The sequence below is a fragment of the Empidonax traillii genome, unplaced genomic scaffold (genome assembly GCF_003031625.1).
Source record: "Empidonax traillii isolate 1590-97213 ecotype Southwest subspecies unplaced genomic scaffold, ASM303162v1 scaffold584:size400879, whole genome shotgun sequence".
Taxonomy (NCBI): domain Eukaryota; kingdom Metazoa; phylum Chordata; class Aves; order Passeriformes; family Tyrannidae; genus Empidonax; species Empidonax traillii.
The window spans coordinates 352,709-369,422 of NW_020955777.1; the positions used below are offsets into that span (position 1 = coordinate 352,709).

Genomic DNA, 16,714 nt, shown 5'->3' on the forward strand with positions numbered 1-16,714 from the left:
CCTCGGCCACGGCCGCCACGGCCGCCAGGAGCCCGCAGAGCAGCGCGGGGGCCGGGCCCGGGCCCGGGCAGGGCGGCCCGCAGCCCCTCGGGGGGCCGGGGCAGGGCGGCCCGCAGCCCCTCATGCCGGCCGGCGGCTCCGCGGAGGCCGCGCTGCGCCGCCGCCACGTCGGCTTCCGGCAGCGCCCATCAACAACCGGGGCAGCCCCGCCGCCGCATCCGGGGCCTCCGGGGCCGCCCAGGTGAGCACCGCGGGCACGGCCCGCCGCGGGCACACGGGCAATGCAGCGAGCGAGGGGCTCAAGGGGCGAGCGAGGGAGCAGCGAGTGAGGGGGGGAGCGAACCGTGAGGGAGGGAGGAATGAGGGAGGGAGGGAGGAATGAGGGAGGGAAGGATGAGGGAGGGAGGGAAGGATGAAGGAGGGAGGGAGGGGCTGAGCGATGCGGGGAGAACGGGATGCGTGTAATTCGGTCATCAGTGTGTGCACTAAGGGTTAAACACGACCAGCAGCTACGGGATGATGAATGCAAGGCAGCCCTCGAAGGGCTCCCTGTGTGTCTCTATAAACACCCGTGTATGTATATATATGTGTGTGTATATATACGCGCCTGTATATATGTGTAAGTGTATATATACAGCGGGATATGCACATATATATGTATTATATACACATATATATGTATATGCACCTGTACACATATATATATATATACCTGTATGTACATACATATATATGTATATACACCTGGATATACCTGAGGGGTCCAGCGCTCTCCACATCGGAGCACAGTAAGCCAGTCCCATCTGATCTGTGGCAAACACGGAGCGGGGAAATGGTTGAAGAAGGAAGGGCAGGAAGTTATTGGCCACGCTACAGAGAACCCATTAACGAGGGACTCGTGGAATCATTTGTGTTGGAAAATACCTCAGAGATGGAGTCCGGCCCTTAAGTTTGGCCTTGCCTAGTCCATGTGTTTTCTGGTGTTAGTAGTGATGGATATGACTGTTTCCATCCCCAGACACTGCTTGGGAACAGGTTTCGCAGTAGCTTTGTGTGTGTGGTTGTGTAGTGAAGCCATATCTAAAATCTCTATAATTTGCACAAATATAGATTGAGTTTGAACCAGCAGGAAAAAAGATGAAAAAGGTGTATATTAAATTTTTTGGCGGTAACAGATCTGAAAGGCTTTTGGTGGTGACTAAACCTGCAGGGAGAGCAGTGGCTCCAATCCCACACAGCAAGAACAAGTTTATATATTTGTTATTCTACTTCCTGTGCTTTAATTAATTCCTAACGTGATTTATAGGAGCTCTTGTGTTTTGTTTTTCATCGTCACCCCCAACAGCATTTGGGTACAATTAAGACATGCCTTGATGTCCATCCTCCCGTGGACACACTTGAAAAGTAACATTTTTGGAAACTTCCAACCCCGATAGTCAATGCAATGCATTTTTATTGCACATTTTTATTGAGGTTGTACACACACACACTGGAATGTGTATTATTGCAGTGTTTTATGGATTTGGGAAGCAAATGAAGCAATGAGGCCTTGAAGACAATTAAAGATAGAAAGTGCAGAGCTACACAGAATCACAGTGCTTAAATAATGAGAGTTTCAAAGAGAGAATCATCCTTGAGGGTTTGGGATCATTAGTGAGCACAAGCACTCCCTGCCCTGTTTTAAGGAACAAGGCTCAGTCCTTGAGGAAAGAATTTTTACATTTAAAAAGGATTTTTAAAAGGGCAGAGAGTGTTCATGCCATTGCACATAGTTTTACTTTCACAAATCTAAACCAGGAAGATGCAAAGAAGAGAAAGGCGTGACCTTTTTACGAGAAAGAGACATCTTTTTTGCAATTACTGGTGCAGAATCCAGGCCTCCAGGCAGCTACTAAACACATTCCCTCGCTGAGAAAACAGGGCGTTATGTGGTGGTTGAAACAGGACCATTTACATTAAGATATAAAAATATACTTTGTTAAAAATTAATAAAAATAAATTTCTGAGGAGCAAGACAAATCCGTGTTGGGACGGAAACTCTGTGTGCTGATGGATTGAGTCAGGAAGCCTACTGGCCTAAACTGGGGGGCTTCCCAACCCTCTTGGGATGTCACTGAAAAGAGGGTTCCTTCCTTCATTGCCTTCTGTCCGTGAGTCCCTGAAAACAGGCTTGAAATCTGTCCTTGGAGCTGGGGGGACTTTTTAAGAGAAGGGGTCACAACAGCATTTAAAAGTAACAGACGTGAGAGTTTCTGTTCTTGCTGGGTTGTGACTTCAAGTCATGTTCTTGGTTACTTTTAGCATTTGGGGTTTATTCTTTATATTAGGCTTGAAAAGTAAAATGAGGCACTGAGAGGTTATGGCTTGTCTGAGTCCAAAGTCAGGACCTGACAATAAAAGGAACTATTTCCTTGACCATAAAAAGGTTTATCCTCTGCTTTTAAGGATAAATTAATATATACAGGGTAAAATGACTAATTCAGTGGAATAACTTCATTTCAGAGCAGCTGAACATTGATATAAATATTCCACTATGCAAAATTTCTCTCTATAGTAGTAGCACTGTGGTCTCGAATCCCAAGAAACCACCACTTAGATCTGTGGGACTTGTCTCTGAATGCTGATTTTAAAAATATGCTATTTAGAACATACTATTTAAAAATAATCTAAAGATTTTATGCTAAACCTGAAATAATAATTAAAAAAAAAAATCTTTTAACAAAGAGAAGCTTAGTGAGATTTCCATGCAGGTGTAGTCTTTGGATGAAAGGCTAAGCAACCAAATTCACACCTAAAACATTTTCCCCGCTGAACTGAATGATTTTGGTAATTTTAATGACCGGCTCCTATTCTGAATGCAACATTAATTGAGATCTGCAGCACTAATTAAGGTAGCACAGCACAGAGAAGCACTCCTCCCAGCTAGAGAGCCACAAAACTCCCCTGGAGACAGAACCAGGTCGTTCAAGAGCAGGACGTCACTTTATAGACAATTCAAGGGTTGGTGCTTTTTCAAGAGCTCCTTGACCAGCGTCTCCAGGGAGAAGAGGTGCTCGTCCACGTCCTCGGGGACGAGGCTGCGGATGGAGTTGGCGAGCTCGAAGAGGTACTCGGTGTTGCGGCCGCTGGGCCCGGCGGCGCCCAGGATCTGGCGCGCGATGTCCTCCAGCGGCGCGGGGCCCAGGTAGTTGGGGTTGTCGCGGGTGCCGATGTAGAGCAGCACGTCGAAGGGCTGCACCGACGAGTCCTTGGGGTAGAAGACGACGCTCGTGGTCCTGTAGCCCCCCTTCTCCCGGAAGTCCAGGTGTGCCATCACCTCGCCCTCCTGCCCCGCTGGCAGCCGGTAGGCCACGCCCCACACGCAGCCCTGGCCGAACGAGACCCAAACGGTACTCAGCATTTAGGAAAAACTCTCTTCAACCAACTCACGTTCTGCCCTTCTGCAGTCCTGTGGCTGTTTCTGTGAAAGGGCTGCCTTATTTAGGCAGTTCATAGAATCAGCTGGGTTGGAAAGGTCCAACCCCGGATCCAACCCCGCCGTGGTTCCCAGCCCGTGGCACTGAGGCCACATCCAGTCTGTCCTTAAACACCTCTAGGGATGGTGACTCCACCCCTCCCTGGGCAGCCCATTCCAATGGCTAAGCACTCTCCCTGTAAAGAATTTCTTCCTAATATCCAGTTACAGTTTCATTGCTGCCTACACCTGTTACATTTCTGCACTGCTGTGGGCTGCCCAGGTACCTTCAAAACCAGGCTACACCTTCTTCAGCTGCAGGAGGTGAAGCTGAAATTAAAGCAGACTTGTCACATCACTTGACGTTTACATCAAATGATGTATGTTTGCTATATGTTTATATCAAATCCTGCATCTCACAACTGGGTGGCCAAAGTGGCTATTCCAGGGAATACTTTAAAATGTCCCTTTGGTTATAACAGACCCAAACTACTGCCAAGTTCTGGGATTAGACTGATTGTTTGAAACAATCAAGAGCCTTTGGTGTAACTCCAAGAAACACTAAGAGAACTTTCCCCTAAAGATAATACAATTATTGGCTTATAAAGAAGCAAAAATTAAGAGAGATTTGGAACACAACAGGACACTCTGGACACAGAGACAGACAGGAGTTCTGTACCTCAGCATCTTCAACCAGAGTCACAACTCTTCCAGGCTAAAAGGTAAAAGAAGAAATCATAACTCAGTTAGAGGCTTTTACCCTAAATCATGAGTAAAACCAGAACAAAGTGAGAAAAAATCAATGAAGAGGAATGAAAGGCTCAGAGAACTAATCCAGGACAATCTCAATAAGGTCTAAATCCAGTGTAAATATTTTCTGAGAATATCTTTTGATCTGTATTAGACTAACTTTGATAAAGAAAATGTTAAATTCTGAGTGGACAGTGTCTGCAGCACAGAAATTAAACGAAGGGCAGTCAGAAATGGAGAGGGCTTGAATGTCCTTGCTTTATATGTGCTGTCCAGACTGAATTCTACTCCAGTTTAAAACAGTGATTATTTATTAACAGTACAGTAACAGTGATAATTAACAGTTTCATTAATGTAAAACTACTCTCAAGGAGCCCTTGGGGCCTCACTGGACAGAGGGAGGATACCTTGGAAATGGCTTATTCTTGTAGGAAGAGTAAGAAGCCAGTGTGTAAATAGTGGAAATACAATAGTTGAAATTCCTTTTAGAAAATTTTAAAACATAAACCCCTATGTTGAACTACCTCTGGAGTTTAAAATTGCTAATTTTGGCATCAAAATAGTTCTCTCCCAGCATGAGCCCTCTATTCCTGATCTGACTGATAAAATAAGGCAACAAAACTACATGAACACTAAATGATTCCTATGTCCTGAGGAGAAATAGGTCTGTTCCCATGAATCAAAGAAGACAAGTTAGGTGTTCCCTTTTGAAAGTTTTTTCCTAAGCTATTAATACTTCAATAACTTGTGCACTCAATACTGGTCACGATGATTTTTGTAAATTATGGATTGAAGAGAGATTCTGGGGTGGAAAACAACTTTCTCGTTACGTAACTGCAGCCTAACTGCATTAAACTGCATCGAAATTAATTTGATTTAATATGAAGGGAGGTACTGAGAGATGCTTCGTGTTCAGGTGGGTTGCGTGGTGGGAAAAAGATCTGTTTGCCCAGGGAAGGGCAGGGTATTTGGTGTATTGGTTTGCAGAGTCCTTGGCTTGCCTGGAACTACCCAAAACAAACAGTAAGGAACAAATAACTACATTCTTATTGATAGAGGAATTAATTACTGTTTGTACTACTGGGAATAATTCTCTGACAACCTATTTTAAATACCATTAAGGTGTAAGTTGCTGTATAATTTAAAGAACTGTTTTTTTCCTCGCTTTATCGCTGTTTTTCAACATATATCGGGACCGAAGGAGCAGTGGTGGCTCAAGCCGTGTTATCTTTAAGCTCTGCGCGAGTTATTTTATCGTGTTATTTATACCTAGATGAAACCACGCCACTCACAGCAAGCTGTTAGTTCAAAAAATAATCCTCAAGCTTTTTTTTTTTTTTTTTTTTTTTTTCTGCAGGAGGATCTCTTTTAAAACCCAATTCCAGGTTTACAGTGGAGTTACAGGGTGCAGGTTACACTTTATCCTCACTCCCACATGTCTGCATGACATTGGGAATGCTCCCTTGGGGATTTTGGTTTCTTTTTCTTGCTGTTTGTTCGGTTTTGTTTTTTTTTTTTTTCCCTTTAAATTTTATTTTCCCCTTTTCCAGCCAGGTCTTAAATATTTCCTCCTCCATGAACTTTGATTTGAGAGCAGAATAAGCTGAAATACAAGCGCGGAGGTTACTGCCCTTTCCCATTCCCTGTGCACCCGCCCCGAGGGGTCTGCCCTCACCGCGGGGTTTGCCCTCAGGTATCTAACAACCTGCAGAACAGCTCTGGCCATTTCCGAGCCCCTCTCTGCAGTCCCCTGTGCTGTTGGCCGTGTATTTTGCAGTCGTGGCCGGTGCCCGTGCGGCGGCGGGCGGGGCCTGTGCCCGGCCCGGCTCTGAGGGCCGCGCTCCCCCCGGCCCGGCCCGGCGCGGCTCACCTTGCCCGGCACCCCGCGGTGGTCGGTGCTGCCCTGCCAGAAGCGGCGGCTGTAGCCCCGGACGCGCCCCACCAGCTTCTCCTGGTAGGGGAAATCCACCTTCCAGATGAGGGAGCCGTAGCCGAACACCCACATGGCGGCCGGCCCGGCGGGGCCTGCGCGCAGCCGCGGGGCGGCTCCGGGCGGGGGCAGCGGCCCCTCCGGGTGCCCTCACGGCCGCACCGGCACCGGCACCGGGACCGGGGCCGGGACACACCGCGCTGGTGCGGGCCCTGCCGAACGGCGAGACACTTAACCCCCTAAAAACCTACCCCTAGATGCCCCACAGCCACCCAAACCCCGCAACCACCCCCCTCCCCAAAGCCCCCAAACTACCTCCCCACACCCTCCCTGATAACCCCCCTCAAACCCCCCAACCAGCCGCCTCCCAACCGCTCTCCCTCCCAACCCCACAAACGACCGTCTCCTCCTAGATCCCACAACCATCTCCCAACCCCAGACCGGCCACCTTCCTCCAAACCCCCCCACAAACCAAACCAAATCCTCCCTTACATGGGTCGTACCAACACGCGTCTCTTTTCTTTTTCCCCTTCTCTCTTTCTCCTGCAGAGTCTGATCCCAAGGATGGATTTCACGGAGGCCTATTCCGACCGGTGCTCGGCCGTGGGCCTTGCAGCCAGGGAAGGGAAGGTTGAAATCCTGAGGAAATTAATTGATCAGGGATACAGCATCGATGTCCCGGATAACAGGAGGTGGTTGCCCATCCACGAAGCGGCAGCACACAATTCCAGTGAGTGCCTGAGGCTGCTCCTTGGTGCAGGTAAAGAGGACGTGATGAATAGTCTGGTTTTCTGCTCAATTAGCCTGTCGTAGAAAATAGAAATTATGTAGATTTATCGTATTCTTACTTGTTTTGGGAGTTTCTGGGTGGTTTCACAGCTGTGGTAAAGAGAAATTGGCACGTTGTGGTTCACCAGTGACATTTGATAGAGGCACGTTTATAGGCCACGCATCTCAAATAACTCCCTTGTTTTCTCAAAATGACTGTATTCTGTACTTCACTGCTAAACATCCCATTTCCCCCCTCCTCATCCCTCTCTGTAGCCCCATTTGCTGACTACATCCACTCGAGGACGTTCGAAGGGCTGTGTGCTCTGCACCTCTCGGCGCGTCACGGGGCCTTGGACTGTCTCCGTGTCCTCCTAGAGGCTGGGGCTGACCTCAACGATGCCACCACCGACGCCACCACCCCGCTCTTCCTAGGTCAGCTTTCCTCAAATCCCAGAACAACCACACTGAAATCAGGTTTCTGTTCCATGTCCCGTGTATTTGTAGCCTAAACGCCAGCCTTTAGACTCAGAGATGGAGTGGCTCTGCAAATCCCCTTTTATATTTACGAATAAATCTGTTTCAAGCAGCATTTTAAAACAAACTTGTCAAACCAAACTGGTTTGCTGCGTCGCCTTTTCTTTGTTCCTAGCACAGGAAATCTCTAGGAGGTACAGGATTACATATGGATGAGGCTGTTTCAAGTCTGTTTCTTTGGGTTTTTTTAATTCCTCACTAATTCTTACATGAAAAGACTAATTTTTGACATTCCTAGTTTAGTAATTAAGGTCCATTGTTTTTGCATTTCTTCTATGATTTATGTTTGACATAATTAAATGCTTTAAACGGTGACTCCTCAGGGTCTAACTCCTCTGATGAAGTGGGCTTATTGTTTTACCTCCATACCCAGGCAAATATCACAGGTTCCTGTGTTACTTTTGTTTCCAAGTCTATTCCAAGATTGAGGGAATTTGGTCGTCCACGCAGTTCATTGTCTGCTGTGGAACTGTCTCCATGTTCCATGGGAAAGAGGGAGGAGAGAAACTTGCTTTTATTACCTGTCTTAACACAGTGGAGGTGGAATTCTAACAAGTTTAACTGAAAACTGGGTGGATAATTGCTATTCTCCAACACGGTTTTGGGGTGTAAGCACAGGAGGCAGTAAGCAGATACAAGATGGGTTTAAAAGAATTCTGATTATTGTGTCAGGAAGTTGGCAGTGAGACCTTTTGAGTTATTCAACGAGTTCTTAAATTCAGATATTTAAATTCTATTCTTTTGAAAGTTCTTTAATAGTCATTATTTTACCTTTTTTCTTTTTTTTTTTTGTTACTATTCTATTGAAGCTGTTGAAAATAAACACACAGAGGTAGTAAAGTTTCTGCTTCAACATGGGGCAAATATTGAAGGTCCTCATTGTTGGTCCGGGTGGAATTCTTTGCACCAAGCTTCTTTTCAGGTAACCTTTAAGCACATCCTATAATTTCAGTGTAACTGGTGTGTTCTGAGTGATAATTTATTTATTTAATTGCATTTTTAAAGGATAAATTTTCCTAACCAGCCTAAGCAGTCATAAGGTTGTACTTACAAATGTATTTGCTTAATGGTGCTAATAAACTCATTTAATTACTGTTTATATGTTTCAAAAACATCAGCAAATGTAATAAATTAATTGAAACTTGTCTGATTTATTTTACCATTAACTATTCAATGCATCTTTAGAATATTGATATATTGTGTCTTATTTCAGTTTGTAATGTGGGGGGGGAAATAGAATATGTAATTTCCTTGCTTTTCTGTTGGTTAAGGGTAAAAACACTTATTTCAGGGTTCCACTGAGATAATGGAAATCCTCCTGGAGAGAGGGGCAAGCAAGAACTGTAGGGATGACTTTGGAATTACCCCCCTGTTTGTTGCTGCTCAGTACGGCCAGCTGGAGAGTTTACGGCTGCTGGTGTCCCACGGTAATAATGAGCCTTCATTTCCCTTTTTAAACCTCCATCAACTGTCACTAAATACAATTGTGGTTCTGCTCTTGCACGTAATCTCAAATTTTAGGTTGGGGTGGGTTTTTTTTCCTTGTTGCTGTGGAAAACTTGTTGAGTTTGGAGTCACCCCGTGAAAAATAATTACCGGTGGACATGAATTTGGTTTTGTTTTGTGTCAGGTGCAGACCTCAACTGCCAGGCCAAGGACAGAGCCACCCCCCTGCTGATTGCTGCACAGGAGGGACACTTGGAGTGTGTGAAGCTGCTGTTGGCAGCAGGGGCAGATCCAAACCTCTACTGCAACGAGGACAAGTGGCAGTTACCAATTCACGCCGCGGCCGAAATGGGCCATGTCAAGTAGGTGGTGGAAAAGGTGTCCAGAAGATTCTGGTGACACAGTTCTGTCATTAATGTGAGGTAGCCTGGAGCTGTGAGCTATGAACAGGAGGATTTTTCTGTTCCACTAAATATTAATTTTATTTGCGACTGATCTTTCCAGTTTGCTTCCAGACTTCAGAGAAGTCTGGATTTGATGTGCAGTGGTACTCTGCTGCTGTAAAAAGGATTGGGGGATAATAGGAAATAGCTGTCTTTGGTCTGGATTAAAATATTTATTTCCAGCCTAAATCCATGCCAAAGCACAGTGTTTGCCAAGGACCTGTGTCTGGAGTTATAAAGGTTATTCTATGCAAACTCTGGAGTGAAAAGCCAGGATTTTCTTCCAAACTGTGTGAGAAATGACTATGTATTTAAAATGAATCATGGCCTGAGGTCACAAAGCAGTGGTTTGAAATATTTGCAGGATCCTGGAGCTGCTGATCCCAGTTACTGACCGGATCTGCGACAAGGGCAAGGGCAAACTGAGCCCTGTGTATTCTGCGATATATGGAGGGGATGAGGCGTGTCTGGAGCTGCTGCTGAAACAGGGCTTCAGCCCAAATGCCCAGGAGTGCCTTGACTTCGACTGCAGATCCCCCATGTGCATGATCTTCCAAAAAGAGTAAGGAAACCTCTTCTGGTTTGAAACTATTCGTAATTGTATCGGCTTTTATTTAACTTATTTTAAACCTGCAGTTTCCCGCCTTCCTCCTTCAGTTGCTGTCTGTCATTTAATGTTTTTCCAGAGTTCTGTTTAGTTCCCCCTTTGCAGACACTCCTCCTTGGGAATATTAGTGCTAAGTCCTGCTATGTGGCTCGTGTGCTGCATTAAGGAAAACAATAAAGGCTTTTAAATCTTTTTGAAACCCAGATTGTAACAGATTGTTTCATTTATATGGATCAAAATTGATGGCTCAGGTGCTGCCTTTAAGTTCATGAGGTTTGTTAGCAGGGAATTTAGTTCCTGGCATGCTCCTAGGAAGTTGTCTTTAAAAATCCTTGGACATTGTTTTTTCCTCTTCTGCCCTGGTGTTGCTTAATAATGCATAGTTTAGAAAGGGATGCAGAGCAGGTAATTACTAAAACATCCAGTAAATGAGGCAGGCAACATATATCACCACTCTTCTGAAGAAATGTGCCTTCTAATCATTAACTAAACTGAGAAGCAGCACGCTAATTATCAGTCATAATCCCAGTCGTTATCCCAGTGCCTTGCTGTAATGGATAACAGGATTTTAGTGACATGGTTTTACTTTTAAAACCAGAGCTCCCTGCAAGTACAGCTGGATGCAGAAAGCGGGAGATGCTTTCTGAGGGGAAAACTAACAGGCCGCCCTGTTTGTTCCTCCTGCTGTTCCCAGGTATTTTCACTTCACCAACATGCTCCTGAAGTACGGGATCACCCTCCGTGCCGTTAACTTGGGACACTGCCTGTACCATAAGAAGTTCGCTTTGTTTCGGCGCTTCCTGAGGCTGGGCTGTTCCCTGCCCTCGGGGGAGCACTTGGCGGATTTCATCCAGTACAGCAGCACGGTGCGGAAGGAGTACAAGCACTGGCTGCCCTCGCTGCTGCTGGCCGGCTTTAACCCCGTGGATCTCATGCGTGCCCACTGGTGAGCAGAGCCCCTCGCCCCCGTTGCTGGGGTACCACGCGCTGAGGGGCGAAGCGGGCTGGGGGCCTGGCCCTTCCCGGGATGCTCCTTGGCAATCAGTCGCCACCATCAGGAACGGGAGGGGTTGTGGAAAGGCTGAAATAAATCATTCTCACGGCATGTCTGGAGGCAGGAAGGCAGTTTGGTGTAGGAAGAAAGCCAGACTGGAGGTTGCTCTATCGCTACCCCGGAGGAAGGCGTCGCCGCCCAACTTTTATATAGAACATCTCTTAATAGCCCCCAAGTTTAGCTCAGGTTTTGTAGGTGTGTGTGATACTGTAATACAGCCATGGTAAGAAGAATTTCAAATGGGAGAAATAGGTCAGGAGGGATGGGAAGCAAATGGGAAGTGAAGCCGGGCCAGGGCTGGGAGGAGAGGAAACGGATGCAGTCCAAGATTGTTAAACAAAACAATGTGGCAAAAGTTCCAGTCTGGGCTTTGGTTTTGTTTTATTTTTTTTTTTTAATTTAAGTTTTTCCACATACAAATAATGGCTTGGGGATGTTTTACAGTTAATTGGGCACTACAGAATTCAACTGTTGTTTAAAGTTCTGAAATATTGGTGTTTTCTGCTGACTGTAGTAAACACTCTAGAGGGTTGCAACTCAGTGACTGAACAAATCTCACTCTCCTTGCATCTCACACATAGTGCTTTTTGATATTTTATTCCCTAACCCACAGATATTTTTTATACCAATTAGTTCCTTTGTCTAAACACTCACTTTTTAATATAACACTTATCACACCATAATCTAGAAAAATAACTTGCTTTTGGAAAGAAAAGGGAGGGAGATAAAATTACTTTGGTAAAGACCTGTGCTGTAGAATTACTTGGGATTTCTCTGTAGTGGCTTCCTGTTTCTCGGCTTAGGATGAGGGTTGTTAAGGATTTGCCAGAAAAGCCTTCTCTGAGTTGTTCTCATTATTCTGTTTATGCCCCTGTGTAAGATGGTATTTTAGGGGAGTTTTTGTTACACAGGATTTTCTCCGAGAGTGAGGACATCCTTAACTTCCTCCTGGAGTTCACGAACTGGAGTAGACTTCCTCCATATGTGGAGCGACTCCTTTCCCAGTACAAGGAGGAGTTCACCTGGACTCCCAAGAGCCACTTTGGTAAGCAGAAGAGGCAGGAGAGAAGAGTCTGTGTGCATGCCAGCTTCCAGGCTGGAAGTGGGAACATTTGAGGCGACACTGTCAGCATGACTTGCTTACATTTTATTTTTTTAATTTGATTTGTATTTCCTGTGGAGTGTCTGCCCAGTTCTGTCCAAAGCTTTGGACAGGAATTAAAATACAAACCGTGAAAAAATCAAATCTACTCAGAAATGTGGCCAGCCAAAATGTCCCATTGGTTGTCCAGGAATTTTTGACTGTTCACCCTTCAGAAAAGCAGCTTTAACACACAGGTGTGACTGAAAAATTGTGCTCAGGTGTCTGTTAGTGACTCTTTTCAAAGCAAATTCTTCTTTAGAAGGTCTGTAGTAGTTTTTGAAACGTGTAGGTGATAATGTTATTTAATAATGCTTCCTTTGGAATGTTTGAAGCCAATAAGGATGTTTTTGGAGCTGAAAACAAACGGTTTATTTGGGGAAACTGAGGTGAAGTTCCCCCTTTGTTTCCTTTGGTGTTAGTAAATATATCTGTGTTGTAAGAGCATCCAGTCACTGCAGCTGAAGAGGGAGGGGGAGGTTGGGGAAGGGTTCAAGGACTGGCAAATCCCTTCAGTGCAGAGAGCTCTGCCCGTTACCTGCCAGAGCCCGGGGTGTGATCCAGGGAACCACAGGCAGTCCTCCGGTGCCCCTGACTGACTCGGGGTTTCCTTTCCCAGCCTTCATTCCGCCCCTGTCTCACCTGTGCCGGCTGGAGATCCGGGCCTTGCTGGGGAGCGAGCGGCTGCGGTCGGAGCGCGCCATCCGGGCACTGCCGCTGCCGCTGTGCCTGCAGGAGTACCTGCTCTACCTGGATGTGCTGCGGGCCAGCGCTGTCCCACACCTGCAGGATTCCCCGGAGGAGGGAGAGCAGGGAGAGCAGGGAGATCCTGCCACCACTCACTGCGTGCCTGAGGATGCGGGGAGGAGGGACGCCGGTGACACCAGTGCCTGAGCGACGTGGGTTTTGTAACGGCAATGAGGAGACACAACTGTAAATACCTGCTGTAAGAATTCTTTCCAAGCTGTAGTTTTATACTACATCTATAACTTTGCTACGAGTTCTATGATTTGTTGTTTAAAAAGCCCGTTGTAGCTTTCTAAGGGAACATTTTCTGTTGTGTTTTTTTTTTTTTTTTTTTTTTTTTTTTTTTTTTTTTTTTTTTTTTTTTTTTTTTTTTTTTTTTTTCCACACTCCTAGGGGGTAAAATGAGCTTGTTCAATGAACACAGCTTACAGAGTGGTCAAAATCTGTCAGTTGGTGCTTTATTCCAAGTACAGCATTTACCAAATGGCACAATATGAAAGTCAGGGAACACAGTATTGCATTATTGTTGCCAATTTATGTGTTGGGGAGGAATGTAGCTGAACCAGAGAAAGGCAAATAACATAAAAAAAGAAAATTGTTTGCTGAAGGAACAGTGGTTTTCTTTTTTTTCCCCTTCCCTTGGTCATCAGTATTTGGTGGAATGTCGGAGCTGGAGGCTTGGAGCCTGCGCCCAGTCCCTCCCCTTGCTCAGGCCGGGACAAGGCAGGGAATGTCCCCACGAGCACCACCGTGTGCCAACAGAAATCCCTCCTCTGGTGAAGTGAAAAAGGCCCCTCCGTCCCCATGGCCAGGCAGGCAGGGACACCTCGGGGAGCACAGCGGGATCCTCGCTGGGAAAGCCCTCGTGCTGCGGAGGGGAAGCTGCTGGGAGCACCCGGATCACTGGTAGTAGATGCTGAAGGCGTGCAGGATGTACAGGAAGGCCGTGAGGAAGGCGAAGAACTGCACAGGAGGAAGAAGAGCACAAGCTGGGGTCAGCTGGCAGCCCAACCCCACCTCCTCCCAGCCTCCCTCTGCCCTCCAGATGGGGAAGCCTCCCAGCCTGGAGCTCTCCCCAGCCTCAGAGAAGAGGCAGAGTTCCCCACTTTTCCCAGGACCCAACCACGCAAGGTGGCCCCTGGAAGCTCGTGCTGGCTGCACAGCACAGCAGAGGTGAGGACACTGCTGGGCCCGGGGTGGCTCTGCCAGGGCTGTCATGTTTGCTGCTGCCTCTCCCAGGGGCAGCTGTGGTTCTCCAGCCTGCCCGGGGTGTTCCAGGCCCGCTCACCGAGGCAGCACTGTTGAGCTGGTAGTGGAGCGGCGCGTTGGGGCCCATCTCAGAGTTGATGGTGGCGTTGGCCTGCAGGACAGCGGCGCTCATGTACAGGATGGCCGTGGCACCGTGGTACAAGCTGTCCTGCAATGCAAGGCTCGGGTGAGCGCTCCGGAGGGACGCACGGCCGGGCAGGGCTGGGATGAGCCCTCCCTGCCCACAGCTGCCGCTGTCCCGGCCCCTCCTTACCAGCACTTTCCAGTTCTCGCTGTTCCTGTGGAAGCCCAGGAGGTAGCTGAGGAGGAGCAGCAGGGAGATGAGGCAGGAGGTGAGGGACACGTACATCACCCATCCCTGCAGCAGCGGCAGGGACACGGAGGTAGCAGCGACGAGGATCCACACCCAGGTCCCGCAGACCTGCCGGGGACAAACAGGCGCCTGGGGTGAGCACGGGATGAGGAAAACTCCTTCTCTCCAAGTCCCTCCTGGGCTGGCCCCAGCAGCCAGCGGAAGCCCCTGCATCCTTCCCGGAGCATCCCGGCACGACAGCGGCACCAGTTTCCTTGAACACTCATGGGAAGTGAGTGTTCCTGCGAAAGGGAGAGGTTTGCTGCCGCCTTCCACACAAGGAAATGTCTCACCCTGAGGCGTTTGGTGCAAAAGCAGAAAATGGGCTTTTATCTCGGAGAGGTGAATGGCCACAGCATCGCCCGGCCCTGCCCCACTTGTTAATTTCTAGGGCTTGAAATCTGGCACGAGGAAGTCTCCTCACAGCTCCCCGCGCCAGCCCCGAGCCAGTCACTGGCTCTGGATCCACCCAGAAGATTTACTGTGCTCAAACAGCCCTAGGGTTGTCGGGATGAGCCCGTGCTGCCCTGCGCCATCCCAGCTCCGGAGGGTGAACCCTGGAATAGCTGCCGGGAGCTGAGCCCACTGGCACAGCAGGGATTATTCCTGTGGAGCAGTGGGGTGTGGGTTGCCAGCCCAGTGTCAAAGTACACCAGTTATTATCGCAGCCATTCCCATTGGATGCCCTCTGGACCCATGAGCAATTGAAAGAATCATGGAATGTCACACATCAGAAGACGCCCAATTGCCTTCAACCCCTGGGAAGACTCCATAGAGGATAGACACAGACAGACTTGATACAGAGAGCAAAATTCCCTTGATTTTCAAGCAATTTCTATGTGCTAGCAAGAGCTGCTTCTGCCCTGAGGAGCCAGCAGCTCTTCAGCCTCTCCCAGCCCTAGGGCAGCCGGCGACCCCGGGATGGAACTGGAGTGTACCTTGTCCTCAAGCTGTTCCAAAACACCCCGTCACAAAGACCACCTCTGTGCATCCAGCACAGGCTCAAAGACAAGATGTTACTTCCCACGACCGCTGTCTCCAGGATCGTTTGGGGGCTGCTCCCAGGATTTTAGCCATGGGCCAGGTGCCATAACGCAGCGGAGCTTGGGATACTCACGATCTCGGGCAGGATGAAGGCGTAGGGGATGGTGATGAAGACGGCGGGTCCGGAGGGCAGGGCGGGCTGTGTGGAGGCCGTGGAGGGACCCACCGAGGCCATGTCTCCTCAGCTGACACCAGGATCACTGGGCTCACACTCGCCCGCACCGGGTTTTAAGGGACACACCCGCGGGACGTAATCACAGGAACCAGCCCAGGCTGGCACCGCGCCGGCCCGGGAGCCCTCGGCACCCTCCCGCTGCTGCGGCTCCGCACACCCCTCTCCCAGGGCTGGCAGAGCAGCGGGACCCCGGCCCGGCCACACCGTCAGCTCAAGGTCACTACCCAGAGGGGAGAGGAAAAAACTTCCCACACACCGGGGCAGAAATGTTTCCTGCAAACAGTTGCTGTCCTTGGCACGCTTCCAAGCCCGAAATATTTTCCCTTCCACTGTTGTTGCCTCCTCCCCTTTCTGTTCAGGTTTCTGCTCCGTGTTCACGTCAGACCCCTCCACACCCTGCGGGCACATCCAGCCTTCCAAAACTGGCTGGCAGATGATTTTGACAGACAGCGCTCTAGCACAAGCCGGAAGGGTTTGCCCCTGCACTCCCAACTGCCCTGAAAGGTTTGAGAGAGAGAGAGTTGCTGGGATTTCTATGTCCTGACAGATGCACTTCGGGTTCGGGGAGCGCTTGCTGCTTCATCCAGCAGACTCTGCCTCGCCCCAGAACTCCCCCATAGCTGAGGGGATGAAAGGCTGAAGGTGACCAGAGGGGACAGAATGACCTGACTAAGTGGGGCAGTGTGCTCCAGCAGAAGGACACTGTCACAGTAAGATATCCCATGTGTGTTAGGAGAGCCAGTTGATGCCCCAGGAACTTGGCTTCCCTGCCAAGCCTTGCGTGACACAGACCAAAGGTCAAATCCACGTTTCTTGTCTGAGCCCTTACTTCAGGGAAGTGCTCTGTGGCGTTTCTGGAGGCTCCAGTGCACAAGTGCTCCCATGGGAGCTGGTCTGGGGCTCCGTGCACTATGCTTGAAAGATCTTGTTTTAAATCATTTCCCACCTGGCAAAACTGCCTGGCCTGGGCTCAAGTCCATGTGTGACTCAGTGCCCA

At 48.5% G+C, this 16,714-nt stretch overlaps 3 protein-coding genes across 3 annotated transcripts; 1 reads left to right on the plus strand and 2 right to left on the minus strand.

Moving 5' to 3' along the window:
- Positions 1-1,433: 1,433 nt before the first annotated feature.
- CHAC2 (ChaC cation transport regulator homolog 2) lies at positions 1,434-6,252 on the minus strand. Its single transcript, XM_027898206.1, has 3 exons — positions 6,075-6,252; positions 4,134-4,169; positions 1,434-3,367 (listed from the first exon to the last, which is right to left on the minus strand). The coding sequence occupies exons 1-3, from the start codon at positions 6,207-6,209 to the stop codon at positions 2,984-2,986; spliced, it is 555 nt and encodes a 184-aa protein (XP_027754007.1). The 5' UTR covers positions 6,210-6,252; the 3' UTR covers positions 1,434-2,983.
- ASB3 (ankyrin repeat and SOCS box containing 3) lies at positions 6,049-13,217 on the plus strand. The gene is made up of 10 exons (XM_027898209.1): positions 6,049-6,158; positions 6,684-6,894; positions 7,179-7,337; positions 8,249-8,361; positions 8,731-8,866; positions 9,070-9,247; positions 9,693-9,890; positions 10,630-10,881; positions 11,901-12,034; positions 12,750-13,217. The coding sequence occupies exons 2-10, from the start codon at positions 6,699-6,701 to the stop codon at positions 13,022-13,024; spliced, it is 1,641 nt and encodes a 546-aa protein (XP_027754010.1). The 5' UTR covers positions 6,049-6,158; positions 6,684-6,698; the 3' UTR covers positions 13,025-13,217.
- Positions 13,218-13,313: 96 nt separating this feature from the next.
- On the minus strand, positions 13,314-15,864 carry MALL (mal, T cell differentiation protein like). Its single transcript, XM_027898208.1, has 4 exons — positions 15,616-15,864; positions 14,400-14,567; positions 14,166-14,294; positions 13,314-13,840 (listed from the first exon to the last, which is right to left on the minus strand). The coding sequence occupies exons 1-4, from the start codon at positions 15,715-15,717 to the stop codon at positions 13,778-13,780; spliced, it is 462 nt and encodes a 153-aa protein (XP_027754009.1). The 5' UTR covers positions 15,718-15,864; the 3' UTR covers positions 13,314-13,777.
- Positions 15,865-16,714: the final 850 nt, after the last annotated feature.